Source organism: Perna viridis, chromosome 1 (assembly GCF_037379345.1).
Source record: "Perna viridis isolate PV_CMFRI_1.1 ecotype Kerala chromosome 1, ASM3737934v1, whole genome shotgun sequence".
NCBI lineage: Eukaryota > Metazoa > Mollusca > Bivalvia > Mytilida > Mytilidae > Perna > Perna viridis.
In genome coordinates, this window is record NC_142445.1 from 43,052,556 (window position 1) to 43,074,587 (window position 22,032).

Here is a 22,032-nt window from a genome sequence, read left to right on the forward strand (position 1 = left end):
AACTTTAGGGCGTCTTAAGCTACACATAAATTGTAAGAGTAATCAAAGGAACCAAGATTCTAGTGGAAATAAAAAGAATGTAAATCCAGGGACAATGACCACACATAGAAAACAGACACACACAACGAAGAATATTAAATAACCAAAATGACACATACAAAGTAACAAAAGTAAATGGGCAACTCGGACTCCACTAAAAACTGGGAGCATGGACTAGGTGTATTTTTCATATAAAAAAAATGATTTTCTAATATTTAAAAAAATATATTTTTTTAAAATTAGAACTTCAATTTTTACTATAAAAAAAAAATAAAAAAGGATTTTTGAATATTAGAAATTGATTTTTTTAACATAAGAAAATGAATTTTTAATATTAAAAATTCAATTTCTAATATTAAAAAAATCAAATTTTAATATTAAAAATTCAATTTTTAATATCAAAAATTCAATTTTAATATTAAAAATTGATTTCTTATATTAAGAAATGGATTTTTAATATCAAAAATTCATTTTCTAATATTAAAAATTTAACGAGATTCTAATTTTAGAAAAAAGATTTTTTGATATTAAAAATGATTTCTTAATATAAGAAATGCATTTTCTGATATTAACAATTAAAAATTATAATATTAACAAATTAATTTCTAATATTGAAAAAAAAATTAATATAAAAAATGCGGCTTTTTGTCCAGTTTGGCTTGCCATAAACGTCCTCTGTTTTTTCTAGAAACACCTGCCGAGTTGCTTATAAAAAGTCACCTCCAGGGTAGACGAAATAGGAAATGAAATCTATGACAGGTTGAAAAAAATCACTTTTCATAATGCAAATGGAAACACCGTAAGGATCCACGATTTCATGATTAACGTAGTGATGTCTTCCAGCTTCACGGTAGCAATATAACCCTGTTCCAGAAACCTAGACCCGTAAGAAGTCTAGCGCGAAACAAAACGTCCGCATAGCTATGGCAAGCTCTGGCATAACGTATGAGTTGTGATATGAAAACTTCATGCGTAGATGCTGAAGGGGTGGTGCCACATATGAAAGGAAAGTTGACAATCTGGAATGAAAAGTCATCGCGTTTGTTGTATCGTTTGTTCAGTAGTTTTCCTTTGCCTCCGATCTCTATATGTAGGGAAGATATGTAACTACATGCACGTGCTAGTCAATACATAGTCAATACATAGTCAATGCACAGGGATTTGTTCTCAGTATCAAATATGCAGCCGATTAGTTTTAAATACTATTTGCATTATTTTTCATTGAATTAAATTTCATTTTGAGCATACTTCGTGTTCATGCGTACAATATGAAATTATAACGCAATTCTACAAATTTCCAATTCATTGGGATGTCAGAACCCCCGCCCGCCACTTAGATCGGTAATCGGAAAAAAAGTAAAGGGAGAAAAGTCACAGTTTCGAAAGTAAAAAAAGTTACAGAAACAAAATTACAAGAAAAAAGTCACAGGAAAAAAGTTCACAATAATTGCTAAGGGAAAAATGTCACCAAAAATATATTAATGTGTTACAACACTTGAAACCATACATAATCCTCAAAAACATCCTACATCCTGGTAGGTATGGTTTGATGCACATGTCAATTGTAGCCATGTTGTCTCTAAATAATTTTCATTGCAATATGTGATGATATGCCATTAGTTGTAATTATTGCACAAACAAACAAATTTTCTATGCAGAACAGGCACTGGGTATTTTCTGTTACTTTTTTTCCTGGGACTTTTTGTCCGTGACTTTTTCCATGTGACTTGTTTCCCTTATTCCCTGCAGATCAGCCCATTGTTTTTGGAACAACACGGAAAGATGTAAATGCATTTCTGTCACATGCTTTTTAGTTACAAGTATCAACTATCCAATATATAGTTTTAGGGCCTATTTCAGAGTTTAATTTTGCATGTTAATTATACAATCCAAAGAGGTACACTGCAAATTTCTGAAATTTATTCCCCATTTATTGATATCAATAAATATTTGATAACTTGTAAATAAATAATTATTAACGTGTTAATGATATTTAACAACATTTGATAAATATTTGTCAACATGTGCATAAATGATTTATTTATATCAATAAATGAATGAATTAGTAACATGTTGATAATTAATCATTAACGTGTTGATAATTCATTTATGAATGTCAATAAATTGAACGAATTGTTAACATGTCAGTAAATATTAATTAACTTGTTATTAAATCTTGTTCCAGAAGACTTGCATGCCGGGTAATATCCAATGAAATAAGAAACTACAATAATTACATTTAAGTGTAAACCTAGACACTGGTAATTTTGCTCACTCACGTGATTATCACGTGGTGCAAAAAAAAATTGACACGTTTTAAAATTATTCAAAGAGTAATTTAATTGATTATAATTTATCATTGAAAGGAGATTACCATATTTACTAAGTACATAATGATTATTCATAGATAGATCGAAACTGTTGCAAGATTTGAAAGTGAAAACGGAAGTAAATAAAGACATGCGCGTGAAATCCAAAAATATCGTCAACAATGGCAGATGGAGAGAGAGAACGGATTCTAGCTGATTTTCAGGTCTTATTTCACAGTTTGAATCAATATATTAAGTAAAATTACCATCGATATTTCCACAGACTTTAGGCCAGGTTTTCCCCTGACCAATATAACAGAAAGTAGTAAAAAATATCACCAGTCTTCATTTTTTTGGTAGATTCGCACGAACAAGTTCTGATTGCGCAACATGATTCGTCACAAAATGTGTTAAAGAAAATTATACGAGCAGCTCTTTCGTTCAATGTCCAAACCGACGTAAAAAGTGAAACAAGCAGTAGTTAGTTTGCAACCTAACAAAGCTCAAGTGAGGAAATGGAACAAAATGGAAAGCCATTTCTATTGATCTTTTTGTGTTTTTTTCAGGAAACAAGAACTACAAATCTAGAAAAGTCTTCGAGTCATCCTTTGTATTTGAACAGGAAGCAAGTCGGTTTGCCCCGACTACCTGTTCGCCTCGGGTTGTTTCGCCCCAATAAGTGAGTCGTTTCGCCCCGATTATATTTTACTGAATTCATTAATAAAATATCACATTATTTGTAAAATTATTTATAAAATATCATATCATTTAAAAAATATATACTTCAATTTTTAATGCTTTTAATTATCATCCACTTTCTTTTGTTATTTTGACATCGTAATAGCAAATTGATTAGTTAATTTTATTATAAATTGTTATTATTTTAATTGGCTTGGCAATTTGAAATAACAATTAGGATATTGTTTAACAATAAACTAGCTGGCTTCAATCATTAAAAAGTGTCGATTTGTCCGATTGAAAATGACAAAGACTGACAGACTTTGAAATTGTAAGTGAATGTCTGACATGAAAAGTATCCATTTCAAAAGCCTTGTGTCAGATGGAATAAAATAAAACATAAAATTTGCATTCATCATAGGCATATGAATTGGTACATTGTGTGTATTTGAACACAGAGACACTAGATTTTTATAATTTTTACTCACTGGAGATTGATTCCCCATACTTTGCATGAAAATTTATAACTGGGGCAAAACGACTCAGGGAGCGAACAGGATTTGGGGTGAAATGACCCAGATTAATTTGAACAGGTTGGGAACTTGTCCTGAAACTCCAATTGGGATACTACCCCTTATATGTTTTGTTTTGTTTAAGTAATAAACATCCCTCATATTGTAGGTTTTGTTTTGGTTAAATATTTTCATGTAAAGTCATGATAGTAGAAAGAAGTCTCTAAGAATGCTTGATGGAAATTGAGAAATTGATGTGAAGTATTGTATAAATGTTAAATGCATTTCTTTGTCTTTTTTTTTATCTCAGGCATGCTCAAACTTAGATGACGTGGAAACATGTATTGCCATCTTAGATCAGAATGATTGGAATTTAATGGTAAACATATTACAAATGTCAATCAATACTTTAGCATTACAACATCCCCATGATAAAAAAAATTGTGATCATTTGTACCCCAAACTAACTGGTTAGGAAGTGCATGAACCCCTATATTGAAATACTAGTAGGAATGTTGTGAGAGTTGACTTATTGAATCCTGTGTATAGACATACTATGTTTTATCACAACTCATACGTTATGCCAGAACTTGCCGAAACTGCACCGACTTTTTGTATCACGCTAGAACTCTAACAAATAGTCCTCTGGAACAGGGTTATGTTGCTACAAGATGGAAGTCATCACTACAGAAGTTTTATGGTCGTCATCATGAACTCGTGGATCGTTATGGTGTATCCATCAGAACCATGAAAACTGATTTATTCAATGGGTCATAGTTTTCCTTTCATCGTTTTTATGAGCAACTCGGCAGGTGTTTCTAGAAAAGCAGAGGACCCTTATCCTACCGCAATATATGAAATACCAAAGTCAAGGCACAGAACAAGGAAACATACAACAAATATATATAGAACAAAAAAACAAGAATAAAACTTAAATGAACACAAAAAATAAGATTTTTTTTTCATCCATATGCTGGCATTTTTTAAGATTATTTTGCCAGCAGTCTTGTGGCCACTGCTGTAAGCAAGTATCCAATCATATTGTTTACTGAGTCTGATGCAGAGTGGTAATGAAAATATCCAGAAAAACCAAAAGTGAATAGAAAATTACAGTCAGTCAGTTTTTTTAAATATTCTTTTTTTTTATATAAACTATGGTTGCTTTGAAACCTGAACCACCCATTTTTTTTTATTTGGCCTACATAGTTATGAATTAATACAGCGGGGACATATTGTTTTCATAGGTCACCAAAAGAGCTTGGAGATTATTTTTTTTGCACTCATTTAAGTGTTTGTACATGTTATGTTTTATTAAACAACATGCATTTGTAATTACAATGTATATCATTGGTTCTATTCACTATCTAACTTTTTACAGAAAGCTCTGGGTAATGTTATGCCAGGAACAGAAGGACAACATTCACCTGTTTACCAGGACATAGAACCTGGTGACCCATCACCAATGGACATCTCTAACAGCTTTCATCCAGGAGTATTTCCAGAACCTCTACCTATTGAGACGAATGTAGCTGATTCTTTCACTACATTTGATCCTGGGTCAGCTTCAGGTCCTGCTGCTTATGATGTAGGACCATCTACAAGTTATGCCTCAAGGAGGACAGTACAGAAGAGCAGAATGTTGCACTTTACTGTAGAATACAGAGATAAAAATATAGATATCTCTTTAAATGACTCAGAAACTGTTGGTAAAGTGTTAAGTTTTATAAAGTTCGCACAATTTATTTATGTCTAGATAAACATAACACATAGAAATGATCAAAAGAAAGTCTGCCTTTGCTGGGTAGGAAACTCACTCAAATTCTAGCCAGTCCTGAATACAATTTTTCAATATAATAACTATATAGTTATATAAATTTTTGCTAAAATTAGCCAGCCCTGCCAAAAAACAGCCAGGCTTGGTCTGGTGGGCAGGCTACTGTTTGTAATTCTGGCTTTTGTCATTCTTTGATCCATGATAACTTTATAATGTATTTTGGATTCAGTAATAAGAATGTTACAAAATGTAAATTTTCTATGTAGCACATTTGATATATAGTCATGTTGATGCACAGTACTTAATTTTTAGAATTTATCTGATATATTACAGGAAAAATTAAAGAAATGATACAGGCCAAAATTGGTGTTCCCAGTGAATACCAGGAGCTGAAAGGTTGGAAGAGAACAAAAGCTGATGACTCGGTAAGAGTTCGCACATATGCACTGTAACTGCTAGAATGGCTTAACATTTTATCTTGATTTGACCAGATTGATGTTTATACTTAGTTTAATTTTCTTTTTAGAACCTAATTTGAATTAATGTAGACATTACAGAGGTATTTTCAATTACTAATGGAAATTACATTTTATCAGGAATCAAAAGTTCAGTTTTCAGAGATTTGAAGGAGATAATCCTGTTAGTCAAACATTTTGCTGATGAAAAGTGCAGGACCATTGCTTCTTTTTTGTTTACAACAGAATTAATTACAGAAAGTGATTAAATCCTGAGTGTACTAAAAGTTACTTTTATGAATAATTTGAAGAATAGAAATTCGAGGATGCATAATTTTGTTTTAATACACTAACAAAACATAATCTTGCTATGACTATCATTGGCTAATAATCAGCTAATTTACAAAATAATGAAGCAATCAAAGATGTGACAGGATGTGGAATGTTTAACATGGCTTCTGCTACCATGAGAACTGAACAATTTCATAATTTATACCCCGTGCAAACAAAGTTTGGGGGTATATAGGAATCACACTGTTTGTCAGTCTGTCTGTCTGTTGATCTGTCCGCATTCCTTGTAAGCTCAACTCCTCCTGAACTGCTCAAGGGATTTTGATGAAATTTTATAGGAAGGTTGGGTATAATACATTTTATATGTAGATATGCATGAAGGCACATAACTACTGTTTGAGTACTTCAAAGGAAGATAATCCAAATTATGGGTTTTACATGTTACAACCTTGTAAGTGCAACTCCTTCTTAACCCCTCAAGAGATTTTGATGAAATCTTTTAGGAAGGTTGAGTATCATATGTAGATATGCAAGCAGGAATATAAATAAGTATTTCCAGTTTAAATTTGTATGTTTTATCATTTGTTCATTGGATATAGTTTATATTTTCTTGTTATTTTCTTTAGAAAATCTTACGGGAATTGCATTTACCACAGGAAAATACTCTATTTTTATTAACGCCTCGACTAGAAAATAAGACAGTAACTAAACCAAAGACAGATGAATATGAAGGAAGGTAAGTTTACAACTAAAAACTTTATTTTTTCCTGTACATATATCTGTAAGTGCAAGAAATACATCTTTGTCCCCCCGCAGCAATGCAGAAGGGGACATAGTAATACCAGTGTCAGTGTATGCATGCGGTATGTCCATTCATCTGTCACACTTGACTAAGTGAATGCAACTACTTAAATACTGCTCAACAGATTTTGTTCAAATTTTGTAGGAGTATGAGATACCATATATGTATACAAATTTTACAGGATTTTTTTGAAGTGTTGAATTGGTACCTAATAAACTAACGAACTAGGAATGCTTTGTTGATGTAACTTCTCAGAGAATGCAGAACAAATTTTGCAGGAATGTTAATCACAATATGTAGTTGATCATATTGCACCCCCATTTTAATTCAACAAATTTTACAGGAGTTATGGGACTTTTGCACTTCAACTTTTTTTGTGGTTGCGGGAGACACATGGCTAAGCATAGTAATCTTCTTATTCTGGATATCTTATACATGTTCTTTAAAAAGTAGTGTTAGATGTATGTAATTCTTTTTTTTTAATACAGAATTATAATTCATGTTTTACATGTAGCTAAATAAAGAAACATATGAACTATTTGTTTTGTTCAAGAAAAACAATTTCTTTTCCAGCTTTACAGAAGCATTGAACAGAAATTACAAGCTAGTCATCAACTTCCATGATAATGGTACTTCAAAAGAATTCAACCTCAATGTCCCTGGAATTAAAACTATTGGAGAGGTACTTTTAATGTATTAATTCTCGCAGTGTACTAATTTTCACCATTTTCACGGTTTACAGAAAACCACAAAAGATATGTTCATTTGACAGAATCCACAGAAATTAGCAACCAAGAAAATTAATACACTTACAGTATGTAATATTGGAGGATTAGGATATGATGCAGAGAAAAATACGCGTGGAATAAACATTTTTCTGGAAATTTTTTTTTCTATCATAGTAATTTCTATAAGGAAGAAGTACCTAGTTAAAATGTTAATTTCATTGTTCAAAGCCATAGTTTAACATTCTTTACATAGTTTCAAAGACCTTATAGTGTGTCTTGTTCTCCAGATCAAAGGTGATGTTTACGCCATTACTAATGTTCCTGCTAGACACCAGATCTGGTCAGGATGGCCTGCAGCAGCAGATGATGACACGGTATTATAACTAACAGTGATAGAAATAATTCAGTATTGATGAAATGTTAACTAGCAATTTATACATACTTAATTGAAATATATTTCAGATTTATTGTCTGCACCCATTAAAAAAAATTGAGCTTATTTAATGGTATCATGCTGTCATTATCTGTAGACATTTCATGACCGCACAATTTTATTAGTATAAGTATATAGATCTGTATGAAATTAGATCACTAGGTTCTCTACCATGAAAGGAAGGCCACGATAGATTTAAGGGTTTTTTTAGAATGAGTGGCCAAATATAGACCAAAAACAATAATTTTCCTGATGTCTTGAGAAATACAAGTCAATGTGAATGACTCTTTTTGAAATTCTACCACAAGGTGTCATAACCCTCTCATTAAAAAAAACAAAGGCAGGGATTGTTTTAGGGGTTTTTGACTTGAATGATTTAGGATCAGGGGCCATAAAAGGAGCCACTTTGATTCTGGTTCAAGGTTTGATCTCTGTAGTTGTATCAAGCTGTGGAAAGCATTTTATGATTTTTGGGTCATACTAACAGTGTGGATTATATGCTAAGACAGACTATTCACAACTTTTTAAGGTTTGAATTAGTGCAATTCTCAGTAATCGTGCTTTGTTCTCATTTTTTAGATGACTATAGGTTGTGCTGGACTTGAATTTCCTGAGCATGAATTAACATTAAGTAAATCAAAAACAAATCATAAGCCACAGGCCAAAAAATCTGTTCAGGTATGTATAACATTGAGTAAACCAAATAAATAAAGCCTATTAAGGATATTTATTGTGAATACTACCTTCATATGGATTTATATTTAGTTACATGTACCAATATTTCAACCAATCTTCCATGATAGAATGAAATTCTGAAAGAACAGTGTGTCTTAGAATATATAGTGATTCTATAATGAAATGTGCACAAAAAAAATGTTAATAGTACGCAACCCCATCAGTGGTCTCATGGTAGCATGCTCGCCTCAAGTATGGGTGCCCCGTGCAGGTCCGGGTGTTAAATGAATAGGCCTGCAGCAGCACTAAGCTTGTCGTAAAAGGCGACTAAATAGTGCTCAGAAACCTAGCCGGGGGCTAGGCGCTCTGCCCACAGAGCAACTGGGATGTGTGCCCCAGGCGGTGGAATGGGGTACCCCTGGCGTGTTACATGCTGGGGTTGTCAGGTTATAATACGGAAAACCTGACCGCAAACCATAGTGGTGCACCGTGTTGGGAAAGATGCCACGTTCCTCGCAAGTTAAAGAACCCTGCTGTGGTATTTGATAGGAGTAGGAACCTTTGCGCTATGCCACAGGAGGCTAAATTGCCCGACCCTACCCACCTCTCCCTATTTGCAGTGGCAATCAAAATTTGTCAACCCTATTGTCCCATTCCTTTTTCATTTCATAATCATTTCATGTTCATCGTCTGGATATAGCTGAAATATTGCTGCTCGGACGTTAAACCCCAACAAACAAACAAACATACATCAAGTGTGGTTTGTTTCCTGACCAATTCATATCAGACTTCAAAATTGGTGGTCACTGCTTCTCTGCTAAGAATGCAGTATTTAAGGGGTTAGAATGACAACTGGTTGGCTGAAGATACCTGTTAATCTTTCAAACAATTCAACTGGGAGATTCTTCCCTGTTGACACTGTCTCATGTGGGAGATTTTTACCTACAAGTGAATTTTTTTATGTGAAAATTCAATAATTTTGTATTTTTCACAGAAAATATAGTAATTTTAACCAGAAACCTCCCAAAAGTCTTACATCTTTTGTGGGAGTCTCCCCCTAATGTGGGAGGGTTAACAAGTAGTCGGAATAATGTGTCTGAGTAGGATTGCATGCCTACCTTTGGGCTGTTGCTTCTGTAAGCTAGTGCAATGAAATATGGCTCGGCGTGTCGGACTAGTAAAAACAAGGGTCTGTTCAATTGGTCATTTGTTCTTGTCATGTAGGACGTTAAACAATAATCAGTCAATCAATCATAGTACACAGAAAAGTTTAAGTCCTTCAAATCTGACACTTTATCATTCCAGGAAGTTATAGCTGATATCAGTGATGATGATGAATATTTTCCTGCTGAAACAGATGACGACATATTCGAAACAGATGATGTCATCACAAGGAAAAATTCTACATTAAGTAAGTATTAATGATGTGATCAATCATGTGATATATATTAAAATGGATAACTTTCATTTCTTTATCTATTTTGATTGGAATTAGACTGTTGCTGAATATGAAATTCTTCTGAACTTTATACAATATGAGTTTAAAGGAGGTAGATCTAGGGTAAGGGATATAATTCTTAAATTCAGTGATATGTTTGTATCATATTAAATTTCACCAAAGTTATCAAGCTTTCATTTGAAACAATGAAATCAGTCCAAATTTCTTCGATGAAAAATTGATGCAAAATGCTGAATACAAACGTTCCAATGACTTGTAAGAGTAATGCCCTTTACCTTAGGGGTTACCTCCTTAAAATACTTCAAAGCGATATTTCTTTCTTCAATATTGTGGAGATGTTTCATTGATATTTGATGGAGTTTTATTATTAATTTCTGATAGTACCTGAATCTGTGAGTGATGAAACAGAAGCACTGGAACATTTTACCAAAGAGTTTAGAGACAGGTATGTTCAAATAAAAACATGCAATGACACATTTAAGGAGGTAGACTTAGGGTAAGTGAAATAAGTCTAGAAATCATTGATATCTTTGTATCATATTCAATTTCACCAAAGCCTGTCAACTTTCATTTGGAACAGAATGAAATCAGTCCAAGTTACTTTGATGCATACACAAGATTGATGTAAAATGCTGAATACTAACGTTCCATGATTTGTAAGAGGTGTCCCTTACCGTAGGTCTACCTCCTTTAATGTCTTAATTTTTGACAATGTGCTGAATAAAGATTTTGTAGTAAGCGTAATTTTATCCTAATTATAACATTATAATGTTTATACAATAACAAGATGTGCTTATTATAAGCTTCTTAATATTTTGTTTTATTTTAGATATGGAGAAAATCATCCAGTATTTTTTGTGGGCTCATTAGAAAATGCTATTAAAGAAGCATTACAAGGCAAAGCAAAAGAGGTAGTATCAGCTTCTTTTTAGAAGTTAGTTCTTGTCATAAGATCAGGAAAAGTTTGTGTGATAGAGAGTGTAATATCAATATTAAACAATAAATACTCCCGTGAAGATTTGCAAATCCTAGTAATCCCACAAATTGTAGATTTTAATGGATATTTAATTTTTCTATTTCAGTAATATAAAATAAGGCCTAGTCATTCTAAAATATGAAATCGATAATTTTTAATCATACATTCATAGCAGTAGTTTCCTCGCAAAAGCAGAAGTAAATACTGGGTTTGATTTGCTGCACTATTGGAATGCACTTTTTAAAATAATAGCATGTCAGCCTACTGTCAGGTATTATCCCTGGCTGGTACTGTTTTGATTGTAAGAACCATTTATCACTTATGAGTTTAAGAAGGTAGACCTAAGGCAAGGGACATTACCCTTGAAATCAATGATATGTTTGTATTATATTCAATTTCACCAAAGCCTTTCAAGCTTTCCTTTAAAACAGAATGATATTAATCCAAGTTACTTCGATGCTTACATGAGATTGATGTAAAATGGTGAATACAAACATTCCAACGATTTGTAAGAGTTGTGTTCCTTACCCTAGGTCTATTTCCTTAAGATGTGTTATCAGGAGTTTTCTACAACTATACAGTGAAACCTTTCTATATGGAACCTATTTTCAACTAGAATTTGTCCTAATCAGACAAGACGAAGGTTTTAACTGATATGAATGAACTTCAAAAGTTCCAGCTTAGGCCAAAAGAAAAAAATATCTTAGATTCTTATCCCTTCTTGACCCAATTTTTTCACCCATTCTGAAAATTTTCATTTTGATTTTTTTCCCAATTTAGGTCAATTTCTTTCAAATTGACAGCATTTTTCACTTAAATTGATAAAAAATCAAAAATAAAATTTGCCTGCCTGCCCCTTAATTTGAAAAATGTTGGATGAGAATCTAGGATCTTATTTTATGATATCCTTAGACAGGTTTTTATTCATTAATTCAGGGCTAGGTTTAGACAGGTTTCACAGTTCAGTAATATATTCATAATAATATAATTATTACTAGAATCTGGGTATTGGTATTTCACAGTGGCTTTACTGAATAACATTACTTGTGGTTGTGTAACCTGGATTTACACTTGGTATTCTTTGCATTATAATTCTGTGATTTCTTTTGTTTTCCCTTTCAGAGAAAATTACTAGCAATATACCTTCACCATGATGGCAGTATTTTATCAAATGTGTTTTGTTCCCAAGTTCTCTGTAGTGACAGTGTTGTTCATTTTCTAAGTAATAATTTTGTGACATGGGCTTGGGATTTAACGTTAGAGACTAACAGTGCAAGGTTAGTGGTGTCAAATAATAACTGCTGGAGTCAGAAAATATGGATGGAAGAATTCATCTGCTCTCAGAACAACTGTTCTTCATTACAACCATGTATCATCCTTGATTTAACTTAAGCCAGTTTTATTTTTCTGAATACTCTTCAAATGAATAATTACATATTTTCCAATCATTACTTTACATTTTTGATGTGGTGTCTATACCATACTTGTAAAACAGTTCCCTATGCCTTATAGTTTTAACATGCAAGCACTGGCAATATTATTCTTAGTTTTGATGTGTATGTTCAAAGATGTGGATACATACTGATGTCGAAATTTTGTGATTTATTTCAGAATTATAACTTTAGCTAACAGACATTTTGGTAGTATAGCATCTACACAGATTAGAAATTTTAAAGCTGACCAGTTTCCAGTAATGTATATAATATCCAGATCAAGATCTTCAAATGAAGTAGTTGACGTCATTCATGGTAAGTCAATTTCATGTTTTGTTACTGACCACCAAATCTTGAGATTTTTATCTTTTTTCATGAAACACATTTAATCTATGTTGACAATATCATTAGCTATTATTCATGTATGACTTCATTTTTCCCTTTCAATCAAGTATACCTGCTTCTAGAAATTAAAACAAACACTCACAAACTGAATCTGCTGGAGATACACTGTTCTCTGAAATGCTTGGCGTGGATGAGATCAGTCAGGATATCTAATACTTCAAATAAATTGGTGATACAGTCGACTCCACTTAATCGCATATCGCTTTATTGCATATTTCGGTTATTAGCATAATTTTCTCCTGCACAAAACCATTTCCTATTATTCTATTAGGGAAAAAATCGCTTATTTGCATAGGCCTTGGAGGTGCATTTCGGTTTATTGCATAGAGAATTTTGCCTCATCCAGGTAAAGACAGGTTTTCCCAAATTCTATTTTAAGCCTTCGGGTCATAAATATGTCAATCATATTTATTGTTGTAAAAACTAGATTATCATCAATCAGGAGGTGTTAATAATGGATTAAAAACATAATGGACATAAAAGACAATATAAATGATTTCTAATTACATTAAAATAAACAAGCACCTAGGTGAACAATGACTTCTGACGACATGCCAAACATCACCTTATGATGCGGCTTGGGGTATTTTTTGTCCCTATTTAAATTCTTCCGACTACAAATGATTATCAATGTAAATTTAATTTTCTTTAATGAGCTGAACAGTTTTGAGTGAGCTTGGGTTACTAGGCATATATATCATACGAAAATTAAAAGTCATTCATTCAGTACAATGTCTAATGAAATTCAACTACCCTAAGGTGCCCCATACTATCCACACTTCATAGGAATATATCGAGGTCAATGACACGTATAATACACAACTATCAGTGTACAATGGTGATTGAACAGAGGAATAAAAACACACAGACCATTTCAAAAGCCCACAAACTGCAAACATTGATGAATATTACACTGAATCCTGGCTGAAATATGAAATATGGGATTTTCTTTCATAGAAAGGTCAGGAAATTACTTGACTATTTATAGATGAGAAACACATGGTTTTACTTATAAATACACACAATGTAAAGAAGGTCAATAAACAAGACAAACACAATATATATTATTATTTATTGATAAAAGAACAATACAATGAGAAGGTCTATAACAATTAAATACCAGATCAGAAATGTTGAACAGTGATATCTCTGGTTGATCCACAGTATCGTCGTCTTACCTGAACTCACACTTCTGGTAAAATCGTAATTTGTTTATAAGAATAGCCCGGTTATTAGCATAATTTTTACTGGCAAATAGGCTATGCAATTAAGCGGAATCCACTGTACCTGTATCTGCAAGTTTATTGTTTTTCCATTGTCTGATGTTCTTCATTTCAAAGATACTTAAATATACCAACATATTCCAGTGACAATGTTATATCAAATTGATTGTGACATCGCAGAAAAACAGAATAATGCCAGCTTTGAACTTCTTGACCAAACATATCTCATCAATTGCAGGCTCTTTGTGATATTTTCTTTCTCGACTTCAAAGCTGCTGTTATTTATTAAATTAATTTTTAGATTAATCTAAGATATGATTATTTCAAATTCATATGATTTCTGAAATCGCAAAAAGATTGATATGTTTCAGAATTATAAAAAAGGGTATTAATTAAAAACAGCAAACAAAAAATTGTCTCGTTTCCTGCTACCTGTGAGAAAAAATAGGATAAATAGGTATGGAAATTATTTTATCTTTCAAAAAACATTTTAAATTGAGTTAATTGGGAAACACACTACACTTACACTGTTTTTGAGCCAAAATGGCCATAAAATGTTTATGGAAGGTGGAAAAAGCCGGGGTAGCAGGAAACAGACATATTATTTTTTTGGCCTTGGTCACCATTTTTTGTGTTTGTTTTAAAGGTTCAGTTACTTTAGACGAGTTGATGACACGGTTGATACATGTGACTGAAGTATTTAATCAACAACTACAGGGTGAAATACAAGAAGAGGTATCTGATTAACAATTACATGTCTCTATTTACATGTCTAGTTTTTTATGTGGAAGTGCTAAATTTAAAAAAAAAATCATCTGCACTTACATAGTGTATTTTGAACTTAAACACTCAGTTTTTGCTGTAGACATTTTTTGTGGTTAACATACTACTTAATTATATACTCTAAAAGTACTTTTATTCATGGGTACCAATCTTCATGGTTTAGGGAAAAAGTATTATTTCATAGATTTTTGAGTTTGTGGATTTGACAACTCCATCTTATAATGACTTGGAAATTTCCTTTTCATTGGGAACCAAATTTTATGGTTTACCAATCCATGAAAACCACAAGCATTTTATCTACATATCCCAACAAAACATCCTTATTATCTCTAAGATGAAAAAAATGAATGCATACTGTTATACCTCATATTTTAACAATTTGAAAATTCATCTGTTTTTTTTTTCAGAATGAAAGAGAAGCAAGAGAAAAAATAAGACTAGAGCAAGAAACAGCTTTCCAAGAGTCATTAGCAGCTGATAAAGCTAAGGTAATAATTTGATTAAGCTTTTGTAATTATTGATAAAGCTTAGGTAATAGTTGATAGAAAGAAGGTAATAATTTGAGTGTATAAATCTTGCGTATGCATGTTATGGTAATATTTTAAATGGATAAAGTTTAGGTAATAATAAGGGTTGTTTTTGGATAATGTTCCATTGTTGAATTATTTGAACATGTCAAGGGACAAGAGTTTTTCCTTTTTTTCCATGTTTCAGAGTTGCCTACCCTTATGATATTGATGTAAGGCATGCAATTTTTAACTTCATCTACTGCCCTTACCATTGTTTTGCAACTTTTTTTTTCTGGATTTTCTTCGATTCCATTCTGCCTTTTTAATATGACTAAGTAACTATTGTACTAATATTCATTTCAATTTTAAAAAACATTGAGCAACAACTATGTCCAAACAAAGTTGTGAAGAAAATAATGATGCTCTTGTGAAGAAAAAGTCTAAAACAACATAATAAAAAGTACAATTACATTGTATATTGAATTTATTGATATTCAACTACAATATTTATTGTTTCTGTCCATAAAATCAGCTTTTTGCGATAAAAAATTGAAACTTACGATTTTATTTATCTATGATTACTATTTTTTTGGGATACATCTTACTATTTTCATAAGAAAGTGGTGGGCAAGTCTAATTTTTTTTAAATAAAATTTGTACTTTAAGTGCAATGAAGAACAGAACAGTATTTTCTTTTTCACTTTAGAAGCAAGTCTGTTGAATGTTCTTTGCTTGACTTATTACATTTAAGATATACTGAATTCTAGGCTGAAGCTCAAAAACAAGAAAGGGAGGAAGAAATGAAGAAACAAGAGGAGGAACACAGACAAAGAATGGAAGAAGAACAAAAGAGAGAAGTAAGTTTTTTTTATATAAGCGCACATAAGTGTGATAATTGTTTTTTGATTATGTATTGTTTTGCATTTAACTATGTGTTGCTTAAGGAGGTAGACCTAGGGTAAGGGTCATAACTCATGAAATCAGTGATATGTTTACATCATATTCAATTTCACCAAAGCCTCTCAAGCTTTAATTTGAAGCAGAATAAAATTAATCCAAGTTAATTAGATGCTTACATAAGATTGTTGTAAAATGGTGAATACAAATGTTCCAATGATTTTTTAAGACTTGTATCCCTTACCCTAGGTCTACCTCCTTAAGTTCAATAATTATTTAAGAGTATTGGGTAAGCTGAAAAATATGGTGTTAATATTATAGGCCTTGAAAATATCGGCTGAACAACAAATGCCAGCAGAGCCTGAGGAGAGCTGCAAAGATCCAGTTACTAAGTTGCGTATTCGTACACCCAAAGGAGAAATATTATTACGGCGGTTCCGTGCTGAAGAACCATTAAAACATTTGCTTTACTATATTACGTCCAAGGGCTATCATGTGGAAGAATACAAACTGTTAACAACCTTTCCAAGAAGAGATGTAAGTGGAATATCATATTATATTATAAATTAGGTTTATGTTCATGCAACTCCTGTTTTTTATTTTTTTTTAATAAGAAAAAATGAATTCTCTTCATGAAGGGAAAAATATTAACACCAATCTGCAATATATATATTGGAGACACAATGTCCTTTGTCAGTTGCCAATAAAAAAAAAACTGATACATTTAAGGATTGTTTTCAATTGTTGGTTAGATTATGGGATATAAATGACTTTGGGTCGGTTTATGCTGAATAAACTGTAAACTGAATTACTTGTGAAGTATGTCATAATATATATACTGCTCAAGCTGATCAATATTTGTTATACAGGCAAGAAAATGTACATGTGGAGAAAAAGCTGTCAATTATACTCCATGGCATCAAAATTTGGCTAAAGAAAACAATTTTGCACTTCTTTTGTGCCACGTTTTAACTGATGTCAAATAACTGCATTTGCTGAATCGTTTTTTAACCTTCCCATCTAGTGGTCAAACAATCCTGATGACAAATTTTAGAAAGGAAACTTTTTTCCGAATCAAACATGTAAGAATTCTGGATTTTTTTTTGCAGTGGAATAAGTCGCCTATGCAAGTACTGTAGTGTCTGAGAACTTAGAATATTATTTTAGCCTAAGCTGTAGTTAAGAATTCCTATCCTCTATAACAATTAATATGTTTTTAGTAATATTTGATTGTTAAATTTATTTTTTTCTTTGCAGGTATCTCAAGAAGATGAATCAAGATCATTAAAAGACTTGAAACTTTTCCCCCAAGAAACTTTGATGTTAGAAGAGAGATGAATGCTTTGTTCATTATACTTTGTGTCTGTGATATCCTGTATATTTATTTCTGACAATATCCTGTCATGTCAAAGCAACAGGGTATTTCCTATACTTTTATTTCATCATCACTGGATCTCAAACAAGGGTCATATATGTACTTCTAAAGTACTGTTATACCAGTAAGTCATTATGACAATCCTGTAATAGTGTTACTTTTGAAGTAGCAGTCTTTATAAAAAAAAATACAGATTGGAGGTGATACATGCATATCCAAAACCTACCAAATTCATATTTATTTCTAGTTCAGAAATATTTATAGACCACAAAATCAGACTTAGTCATTCAGTTGTTAGTCTTTGGAGATAAAAATAATGTACATGTAGAATGTGTATGTCACTTTGCAAGAGTTATCCTTCTTGATTTGCTTTGCTTTAGTTGGTTTTAGTTGGAGATGAATTTATGGTATTCACTAAATTACAGATCTTTGTAAAGGATTGTCATTATGTAAATATATAGCACATGTAAATTAAAAAAAACATTGTTATTTGGTGGGTTTTTCTATATCATGAATCACCTCTACCATAGATTTCTTCCTTTTTTTCTTTTTCAATGAAACCTGTTCTTAAGCATTAAATTCTGTTTGATACGCTTTGATTATCTCCCTTGGATTGTGGGTACACACGAGGGAAGAACAATCTGATTAAATTTAATTGTTTAAAGAAATATTTAACCATTTCATAAACCAGTCATATCTCAAATGCATTTTGCTTGGTGGCTAGACAATGTAACAAGAAAAATATAAACTTTTTTGTATTTCTTCCCACTGCCAATAGATAGATATTGAGTATACATTAAATTTTTATGAATATCTTTCAAACAACACCGAAAACTATGGTTTTGGTTTTCTCTTTTTTCCCTGTGATGAAATACTTCAAAATTTAATTTAGGGGTTTCTTAATTGGTTTTAATACTGAATTTTGTATTTTGAATCTTTTGAAAGGAAAATGAAAAGGGTCAACGCCAGAAAATTTGCTTATTGCATATTTATAAATTCTTTACCCATTACTTTGTGTATTAATAATACTAGTTATGATTGTGGTATGGAATAAGAGATCCCAGAACACTGATATCTACTATCAGCTGGTTCTCAAATGTATATTTTGTTTGCATGTTGCTGTATAAATGTATAAGCAAGGTTGAACGACTGCATTGGTTTTGCTAGCCATTTTGTCATTGTTAGAGACCTATAAAGATACTTGTTGGCTACTTTTCTCAATAAACATTGAGTTTTTTTTCTATTTTTTTTGTCTGCCATATAAGAGATAAGGGCAGAAGTATTTTTATACACTTTGAAACAAGGTCTTAAGGACAATTGGAATCACCATATTTGTCCATTAGTCTACCAATGTTTCTTGTAATTGCAGCTCACCCTGAAGGGCACAATGAACTGTGATTAAATTTGTATAAAGGTTGGGTATCATACGCAGATGTGTATGAATGAAGATAATTACTTTTGAATGATTGCAAGGGGGATAATTAAAATGATTTTTTGAAGACATAAGTTAGGGGAATCAACCAGTAATGTCACTTGCATCTCTGGGTGGTATTGATATGCTTGTAATATGGAGATAATCAAACATTAGTGTTTTATATTCTGAGTCCACGGGGGATACTTTAAAATAAGCATTTTTGAATAAATGCCAAGGTTTCTTTCATGGAAACCTTGTAGTACTAGTTTTTATTAGTTTAAGATCATAAATGCTCATTTTAAGTATAAAAATGAAATAAAAGGTGTTGGTCATCATGTGTTATAGTAGATGAATGGGGTTTTGGTATTCATAGATTTTGATCCTGCTTTGTTGTGTCAAACATTGAATTTCAATTAAATGAAGAGATGTATCAAGCTTGGATACACATGTTCATACTTAAACCATAAGTATTAAAGTTTAACATATGCGGTTGAATCAAGCAGCACCCAATGAGTATCACTAGCATACACTTTAAATGTCATAGTAGAATGATACACCTTTCGTTCTGGATTGCAGTAAGGTTATTTTTGGCAGTTTTCTGTATTTGTGAGGCTTCAAAATTACAAGCAGTAGTATTGAGCAGAATCAGGCAAATAAAAAATACAAATCAAAACTGCGGATGATGGGTGCACATGCCTGGGAATAGCTGTTAATTAGAAATAGAATCTAAGGGCTTGATGAATTTATTATGTTCTTGTACTGATTCGTGTTTGTTGTCCTGCTTGGCAACATTTAAATTTAAGTAAGAGTTACTTCTCTTTTCTCGGACTTGGGCTACATGTTGCTACTTTATAAAATCGTTCACAATACAATTTTATGATTTGGCCTGTATAATCATCGTTCGGTAACGTGATAGTTTGTTAATTTTTAATGTGCATGTAAGTTATGGCAGAACTCATCAATGCACTGAAAGATATGTAATTTAGTGTAAAATTTCATAAGTGTATGACGCAAATTATATAATTTATCGAGCCCAAAGCATGTAACATTTAAATAAAAATGTATTGATATTTACATATTTTGCAAATTACCCACTTAATCGCTTCGTTTAACAATTGCATCGCAATAGTGATGAATGCAGAGATGTACAATGAAAGGGGAAGGATGTTAGACATCAGATGTCGGTAAAATATAGCTCTATGCTGGGGTAATTTTCTTCATCTTTTATTTCAATACATTCAAAAGCATAAAGCTTTGACTATTAATTTTCAATTCAAAATTGAAATTGGGAACTTTTAAGGTCATAAAATAACTTTAAATTGTTTCTTTTTTTTCACCGTATTTAAATTATAAATGCAAACTGGTATTTATTTTATGCCAACAACTTGCATTTTGTTTAGATCATGCTTCGTCACAAGTATCAATGTCTCAGAAAGTAGAATTTGTTACTTGCAATAATAACTCGCCGTATTATTACAATGTTAATAACTGAGTTCGTCCCCACGAGGTATCACATACTTTCATGTTCCAAGATGTTTTAAATTCTAACTGTATAACTGCTATAACATCATGGATTTACGCGGGACGGGTTTTCGCGGTTTCGGGAAGGACGTGAAACGTGTCAGAAATAATTTTAGCTGGTACTACCGGTATTTTTCAGGCGTTTTAGTCGCTGGTTGCAACATGTAAAAAAGACACTGAAAACAAGATAAGTTTACTGTACCACACCTTCTGATAAAAAGAAATGATTGGTTCACATCATTTTGGTGTTATACAGATAATACAATGCTGGAAACCAGGCGATTATGTGACCAAACTCATCACCCTACAATCCTGCTAGGCCACTAAATGGTCCAGGAAGTTGGTTTATCAGTACGAAAACTAAGCTTTGTCTAACTGGGTGAAAGGCTTATTTTATTCTGATTTGTGTCAGTATGAGCACAATTGAGTTGTATGATCATTGATGCGTATTACCTGAAGAGGTCTTTGTAGGCTTCAAATTAAGCGAAAACTGAAGCGTGAGATAAGGTTTATATATTCCACCAGTATGCATATGGCTACTGAAGCATATCACTTAATAGAGTTTTTGGTACACTGTTATGACCATTTGTGACTACCCTGTGTGTGCCCAGTTTCATTAAAAATCTCAAATTGAGATTTTCCTGAAATCCTACCTCAACTAAAATTTCGACCATTCAGGTCACTTGAAATTAAAGATTTGAGGAAAAACTCAGATAATTATTAACCCGAGATTTGTTTTGGACCCAGGCTTTTTGTGTTATATGAGCATCCTTTAATCAATCAGCATATCTAATTGTACCTATCAACACCACAAAAGAGCCTACTTCACCTGCAGTGGCGTCTGAGTTGTTCAGATATTGGTAAATCAGTGTAGGACTGTAGATATCAATCAACCCTACAAAGTCCTGGGCTTATTTCACATGCAGAGGCGTCCATGTGGTTTAGCTGATGGTTAATCAGCATACGACTATGTATACCTTACCATTTAGAGCCTTGGACTTATCTAACAAGTAGTAAAATCAGACTGATTGATGAGGTTTAAACGCGTCTTTGGTGTTCGCACGGACAGCCCTGGTGTTGAGTTTCATTTGAGGCTTTTAAAAGACATATCGCGGAGACGGCTGGATCGTTGTTGGCCATAGTTGGTGAGGTGGTCCGGTTTGTGTATTCTTGATACTGTTCATTAACTGCTACTTTTAAGGGTCGGGCCGGTTTAATAAAAAAATCACAAATTGGAATTTTCCTCAGATCCTCCCTCAACTCAAGTTTCGACCTATCAAATCAACTGAAAAGGAAGATTTTAGGAAAACTAAAGGATTTGAGGAAAATCACAATTTTTGT

At 32.3% G+C, this 22,032-nt stretch overlaps 1 protein-coding gene across 1 annotated transcript; it reads left to right on the forward strand.

The window, feature by feature from the left end:
- The first annotated feature begins 2,413 nt into the window (after nucleotides 1-2,413).
- On the forward strand, nucleotides 2,414-18,993 carry LOC148628865 (FAS-associated factor 1-like). Its single transcript, XM_088596018.1, has 18 exons — nucleotides 2,414-2,572; nucleotides 3,849-3,917; nucleotides 4,917-5,244; nucleotides 5,646-5,737; nucleotides 6,685-6,794; nucleotides 7,434-7,542; nucleotides 7,876-7,962; nucleotides 8,601-8,699; nucleotides 10,002-10,107; nucleotides 10,537-10,600; nucleotides 10,985-11,066; nucleotides 12,254-12,408; nucleotides 12,743-12,879; nucleotides 14,839-14,927; nucleotides 15,383-15,463; nucleotides 16,252-16,341; nucleotides 16,703-16,918; nucleotides 17,639-18,993. Exons 1-18 carry the CDS (start codon nucleotides 2,531-2,533, stop codon nucleotides 17,717-17,719), a joined length of 2,037 nt encoding a protein of 678 aa, XP_088452144.1. The 5' UTR covers nucleotides 2,414-2,530; the 3' UTR covers nucleotides 17,720-18,993.
- Nucleotides 18,994-22,032: the final 3,039 nt, after the last annotated feature.